Source organism: Sinocyclocheilus anshuiensis, unplaced genomic scaffold, assembly GCF_001515605.1.
Source record: "Sinocyclocheilus anshuiensis isolate Anshui unplaced genomic scaffold, SAMN03320099.WGS_v1.1 scaffold603, whole genome shotgun sequence".
Taxonomy (NCBI): domain Eukaryota; kingdom Metazoa; phylum Chordata; class Actinopteri; order Cypriniformes; family Cyprinidae; genus Sinocyclocheilus; species Sinocyclocheilus anshuiensis.
The window spans coordinates 1,046,427-1,053,640 of NW_015551055.1; the positions used below are offsets into that span (position 1 = coordinate 1,046,427).

At 36.7% G+C, this 7,214-nt stretch overlaps 1 protein-coding gene across 2 annotated transcripts in view; it reads left to right on the plus strand.

Moving 5' to 3' along the window:
- Nucleotides 1–289: 289 nt before the first annotated feature.
- Nucleotides 290–7,214, plus strand: part of LOC107661968 (1-phosphatidylinositol 4,5-bisphosphate phosphodiesterase beta-3-like) — a 72,431-nt gene continuing 65,506 nt past the window's right edge. For both annotated transcript variants that reach the window (XM_016451794.1, XM_016451795.1), the window contains exon 1: nucleotides 290–647. In XM_016451794.1, coding sequence (XP_016307280.1) covers nucleotides 549–647 — 99 coding nt within the window. In that variant the 5' untranslated portion in view covers nucleotides 290–548. The remainder of the gene's footprint in view (nucleotides 648–7,214) is intronic.

Sequence of the window (7,214 nt, forward strand, 5' to 3'; positions counted from 1 at the left end):
TTTTTAATGACTAGGATAGGCCTATATCCATGTAGTTGGGTTTTTCATAAGAAGTCAAATTCTTTGCCTCACTGCGCGATTCGTGTTTAACATTATTTCTTGGAAAGAGGAAAAACAAGCATAAAAAGGGGGGAAATCTGTACCAGAGAAAAGCGAAAGCTATGATTCCTCATGTTAGATACATCCTACCAGCAGCACATGCTTCTAAATACTGGAATGACAACGGAAAGAAAGAAGAAAATACAAGAAAAACACTCCCTCGTCTGTTCGCTTAAAGTTTCTCCTGAACTGGGATCTCATCATTACCGAGCGGATGGACGGACAGGAAGGAAAATATAAATTCAAGTCCTTGCAGTGATAAGCGCTTAGACGAATAAACAATCGCTGAAGTCATAAACTGCGCTTGCTCGTGGATGTGTGACAGTCGCGCCCGCGTGCGTTGAGCCAGCCGAACTCGAGGCATTCGCTCGGGCTCTGCTTCTGTCCACTGAAGGTCAGAGACTTCAAACCGAGAAGCAGAGGCGTCGCCACCCGCCGACTCAGCAGTCATGGCTGGGGCGAAACCGGGAGTACACGCGTTGCAGCTCAAACCGGTGTCTGTCCATGAGGTGCTCAAACGGGGGAGCAAGTTTATCAAATGGGACGAGGTAAGATATCGTCCCTGCGCATGTCTGTGATTTTATGTAGCGTGATAGTCGACTAGTGTTACATGTTGAAGTAATTTAAAGGGGAACATCTGACACCCAGGATCTGGAGTTCAACACTCTTCTTCTAGTAGATCTCGAGTTCTTGGGTTTTGGGTCTCATATTCATAACACTCAACTTGTGTTCTGTTTGCTGTTTTTTTCTTCATACCTTGATGTTCGAAAGGCTTTTAAGTGTTTGTGTTTACAATCTAAATACTCTTATCTACTGAGAAAAAAACAAACAAAATATCAAAACGGTCTTTCTGAATGTGTAAGATCATGAAATTCATGATATGGAGTTGAGTTTAACCCTTTCACAGTTTCTCGACTGATTTGTTGATCAGTCTAGTGTCTGACAAGAAACACTGTGACTGAGGACAATTTTCTGATCCATGCTTATCAAACCCCATCCTCAGTGCCATTAGTCAGGAGACCATGTTATTGTTTGGGTTTTTTAACCTTTTTCACATTGAAGGAAGAACAGAAGTTCAAAAGCATCCTCACAATATCATGTTAATGTTAGGAAATTGTTAGGGATTAGGTAAGTGATATTAGGAGATTAACTTGATATCAGGTTGTAGAAATATAAATAATATTGAACATACCACACGTTTAAAAACCTGAACCAACAGGTACATTCAATCAGTCAAATGAAAGTAATGCAGATAAATAGGACATCCATAAAATTCATTTGTAGTAGCTATAGATGAAAAAATAACATATAACATATTGATTTAGGTATGTTACATGAAGGTAGACTTCCAAAACGTATCCAGATGATTAAATCCGCCTCACACTGATAGAGATCAAGATGTCCCTTTTCGGGACAGTTTGAGGTAATGCTCATATGAAGGCAATTAGAATAAATTAATAAGTTAATAATAAACTGGAGCAAGATCAATTATGTTTTCTTATTAAAATATATTTTTCTTCATATGTATCCTATTTATTGTAACCCACTCCGTAAAATGTCACTTGAGGAAAGCAGTATTTTCATTAAAGGTTCAAGAATGTTATTTCATTCACTGGAAACAGAAAAAAAATCCCCCTTGAGAATTTCTTCTAATGGGTTAATGCCAACATAAACCCATATGTTTACAAGAAATCACTCTGAATTCTTCCGTGTAGTTGCTCTCCTGGCAACAAGGGCCTGTGTGTGTGTGTGTGTGTGTGTACGGATCATGTTTCAAATCGTTGCAAATGCATTGGATAGCCATTACAGTTGTAATTATGTTGAAGGATTAGGGGGGAGAAAATCTTCACCTCTTTTCCGTTATTTGATCAAATCACTGAGCACTGCTTTAGCTGATCCCCACTGCTCTTAACTGGAGCTCAAAGAGCCAACACCTTTTGATAAGAGCAGCGTTGAGTAAGGAGAAAGTGGCCTGTACAACTTGATGCACTTCATGTCTTAAAAGTCATTAATAATTAACTTAAGCAGCCCGTAAATGCTGAGTGGTTTGTATTGCGTTAGCTCTATTTAGACTTGCTCCAGGTGTGTGTGTATGAAAGAGAGAGAGGCTGTCGTAAATCTTCAATATTATAGAACTGTTCTGACCGTTGTACAGAGAAAAAACAGCATTTCATTTGGAGAGTGTGTGCATCCAGATTGTTCGTGCATCCATTGGCAGATGAGTCTGTCTTTAGAGGCATCCATGAATAAATAACTAGCTGTATTTCATTATAATGGGGTCTTATTTTATCCTTAACTGAGGTCATAACTATAGTCATAGCTGCCAGAAAGGCAGTTCTATTCTATTGTCTAGGCCAAGGGTCTTCAATCAGGGGTCCACAGTGGTACTGCAGGGGGTCTGCCAATTACTGTTTGATCAAATATTTTTTTGTAAAAAAAAAAAAAAACATGACAAAGTCAATTTTAAATATAAGCACCCTGAAACAAAAGCAAGAGCACCCTCAGTTGATACTGTAATGCTATCATATTATTGGCGAAACAGATGTAGCAAACACGCCATTGTGTTTTTGAGTTTGAGTTCTGGAGAATGTGAAATGTTCCCGTTTACAGCACATTTTTTGCAACGTTGAGAAATTTAGCCGATCACAGACATGTTTGTTGATCTCCTGAACACAATGGCCAATCAGAGGTGTTTAAGTTAGAATCCACTCACCCAATCATCTTAAATGTCTCACTGTATATTTCTATTTTTGTTATGGTGAAGCCGTTGCTTGCACATTACATCTGCACTTTAGTAAAAAATCCTCACTCATTTCAGATACTCAGTTATTTGATTAATTGCCCATCCCACTGTAAAATTTAAATGTTAGGCTTTTATGTAAACTTGAAGCTAAAGTTCAAGTAAATATTTATTTGTCCATCTGACAGTAAAATTTTAATGAGAATTTTTAATAAACTTGCCCCTGGTCTAGGCAATATATGATTTCGTTTTTCTTTTTTTATTGTTTCTTTTTTTTATAAAAATAACTATTTAACTATATGACCCAGAAGTGTTTTTTTTTTCATCACTCGTGATCACACATGTTGTTCTTTATAAGGATATAATGGGTCTAAAGACACACATCCAAGGTAAAAGGTCCCTTGGATGTAATTTTCTTTTAAAATGTAACACCTGTAGTTACCATAACAATTCATTTTGTATGAGTGGGGATAAATGGATTTGTTGCATTGGGTGTGCAAAGTGGACCCATGATACAATCACAATGGAGATTTGTTTGTGTTTTTTAATTTTTTTATTATTATAGTTCTAAAATATACACTCCTAATTAAATAACATCAGAATAAAACAAAACATATGTGAGATTATGAATGTAAGAGTTATTTAACATTTCTTGTTAAATAACATAATATATATAGTAATATTTATAAATAATATATAACATTTGTAATATATATTTAAAATAACGGTCTCTCTCGCTCTCGCTCTCTCTCTATATATATAGGCCTATATATTTTTTTCTTTCAAAAATAGGTGGATTTATAATGGTTTTCAAAGATAACAGGTGAATGCTGTTAAGTTATGTAAGACAGTGTTATGTTTTACCTCTTAGATGAAAGGCGTAAGTCACATAGTGTTTCTGATGTCATAATGCATTTTGAATGATCACACAGACATGGATAAAAGCTGTTAAGCTGTGCTAGCAAACTCGCAATACGTAATTATGTCATGTTGGGGCATGAACTCTTTTAGTGATGGCTTTTTTGTTTTGTGAAGTAACAGTCTGCAGTGTGTTTGAGTCCCTGTTATGCCTTGAATGCTTCTAATGCTGTGACAGTGCAGTTGTGTCACTGATGATTTGCACTGAGGAAATGAAACGGCACAAGACTCCATTTCACATGGTGCTGAATTTCAGACTTCAATGAGGAAGAGGTTGATGCAACAGTGTCTTTCTGTTGATCTCTGCGTCTTTACCACCCTCCTGTTTGTGTGCTGTTAATCTCTCCTTCTCTCTGAAGGAAACTGTAGTCAAACATTGTGGCTACTGACGTGATCTAATGATCTATAATACATGATCTAATTCTCAGAATGAACCGGTGTGAGTCAGACAGTAAGATGTAATGCTCTAGTGCACCTTTAAACATTCAATGAACCATTTCCCAAAACTCGTATAGTCTGGAATTGAAAGCAGACTTGGATAGGATCCCAAGTGATCATAGAATGGACTGCAGCTTAAACTTAATCCCCTCCATCAAGACTGCTGCCTCTCTGGCTACATGATGCACACTCGCGCTGCTCTAAATACAGTTGGCACTCCTCTGCTGACTGATTGACCTCACTCTGTACACTCAGAGTTCGGTTATTTGTGACAACTTTACATTGTGTCGCATTCTGCCACTAAATACACTCCTGAAAAATGTAGGTGGTGACAACTGAATTTTCATTAAATCTGCATGCTGATTATAGCACCCAACTGAGCAACTTAAAGGAGTAGTTCACTTCCAGAATGAAAATCCTGACATCATTTACTCACCCTCCACTTGTTCCAAACCAGTATGAGTTTCTTTCTTCTGTTGAACACAAAAGATATTTTGAAAAATGTTGATGGGCACTATTGACTTCCATAGTAGGAAAAAAAAAATACTATGGAAGTCAATGGTGCCCATCAACTGTTCGGATACTAACATTTTTCAAAATATCATCTTTTCTGTTCAACAGAAGAAAGAAACTCATACAGGTTTGGAAGAAGTTGAGGGTAGGGATATGCTGGTATCAAATTTTCATGTTGTGATTAATTGCTAATGCTTTTATCACGGTATACGGTATTGTCACGATATTGCAATTTAGTTTTAAAAAAGTGCTGTCATAATACAGTATAACAGGTTTAATAACTTTTTTCTTATAACAAAAATAACTGAACATTTAAATGCAATAAAGCAATAAGAGCGTCTCTCACATGTTCCGCCATGTGCTTCATGTCCGGCTTGTTTACATCAGAGTGTGCATGCGTCTTTCAGGCAGCATACAGCGTGTTGTGCATTTTGACCAGTTGATGGGAAAAGTATTCTTAAAAAGCATTAAAAATTCGGAATAATTTGTAATATATAATTATTCACGGTATTTAGAAGTGCCCACGATAACAATATCGTGCATAGTCATTACCGTGATATACCGCATTACCGAATACCGGCACAAGTCTAGTTGAGGGTGAGTAAATGATGACATAATTTTCATTCTGGAAGTGAACTTATCCTTTAATGCAATAATTTAATTAAAAGCATTAAACACTTAGAACGTTGTTGAAAGCAACACATTTAAATCAAAGTCCCTGTAAATGACAGACATCAATTTGTTCACTGACTATATTTGTAATGTCACTGGGAGCTGTTTTTAGTCGTGCAGCTCCAGTCTCTCCAGTTGATCTGTTTAATGGATATGTACGTTATATCGTAAACAAACAGGTGATTGGCATTTTTAAAATGCAACTTCCTATAACTGCAGTACTGAGCGATGATTGGCTCTTTTAATTACAGCCATATTTAGTTTTAGGATGTTTCCCATTCATGTTCACTATCTTTCAAAAGTTGGTTTCACTTTTTTTTTTTTACTTAATACTTTTATTCAGCAAGGGTGCATTAAATTGATCTTAAGTGATAGTAGACATTTATAATGTTACTGAGTATTTCTATTTCAAAATATTCTGTTAAACTTTATATTTATCAAAAACCTCTGAAAAAAATGTATCATGGTTTCTACAGCTGTTTTCAATATTGATAATAAAATATTTGATAATATTGTTAATAAAAAAATGCTTCTTGAGCACCAAATTGGCATATTAAAATGATGACACTAAAGAATGCAATAATGGCTGGTGAAAACTCACAGGAATACATTTCATTTTAAAATATACTAAATTAGTGTATAAGCAAAATAGGAAAAAATTATAAATTGTTATTTTACAGTATTTTTAATCAAATACCTACATGTAGCCTTGGTGAGCATTAGAGGCTTTTTTTAAACGTTAAAAAATAAATATTGCCAGCCCCAAACCTTTGAACAGTAGTAAGTATACAATTGAACTGTCTTTCTCTTAAACATTCTCTGTTTAAATTAATTGTTCACTCCTAAAACTTTACATTGTGTACATGGCCAGTGAGTAACTTTTATTTATTTTAAAGGTGTGGTTGATTGCGATTTCACTTTTTTAACGTTAGTTAGTGTGTAATGTTGCTGTTTGAGCATAAACAATATCTGCGAAGTTATGAAGCTGAAAGTTCAATGCAAATGGAGATATCGTCTTTTAAAATTCTGGCAGTTTAATGCATACAAAAATGGCTGGTAGGGACTACAACAAGTTACTTCCCGGGTTCGTGACATCACAAACCCAGATAAACCCCGCCCCCGGGTAAAGACCGCAAAGGGGGCGATGCCATGCTGCGCTGCTTTAGAGAAGAGGAAGAAAACTAGAGGTGCATGTAAAAATCTGTTCATGTATGAATCGCAATTCTGTCTTCTAACGATTCTAATGGATTCACAGGTTTCAAAATCAATGTTCTAAAGCAGTTCTCAATACTGTTCCTCACATCCCCCTGCTCTGCACACGCTCTGCATCTCCCTTTAAGATGGATAATTAAGACCTTGCATGTAGTTCAGTGAAGTTAGTGTTGTTGTACTGATGCCCCTGAGCACTTCAGCTAGCTGTGAACTTTGACTTGCAAATTTGTCCTCAGTCTTCCGCTTGACAGGTGTCTGGTGTGAAAGTGAGCACCGAGGGCTGTAGTTACGGGAATATTTTGGAGCCGTGAGGAGGTAGACACAATCATCCATAAGAAACAGCGATAAATGTGTCTGTGTGTGAGAGAGAGCGAGCGAGAGAGAGAGAGAGATGTAGCTGTCTTGCATTTTCAAGCGGGAATATAAATGTCCAAACCCAGTAAGGACCGTTTAGAATGAACAATACCCTCTGTCTAAACAAACGAATATGACAGAGGATTCACAGGAACTAGGGATGCACCGAAATGAAAATTCTTGGCCGAAGCTGAACAAAATTAAACACTGGGCCGAAGGCCGAATACCGAACACGGTTTTTCGCAATTTCCCCCCATTTAGGTATATT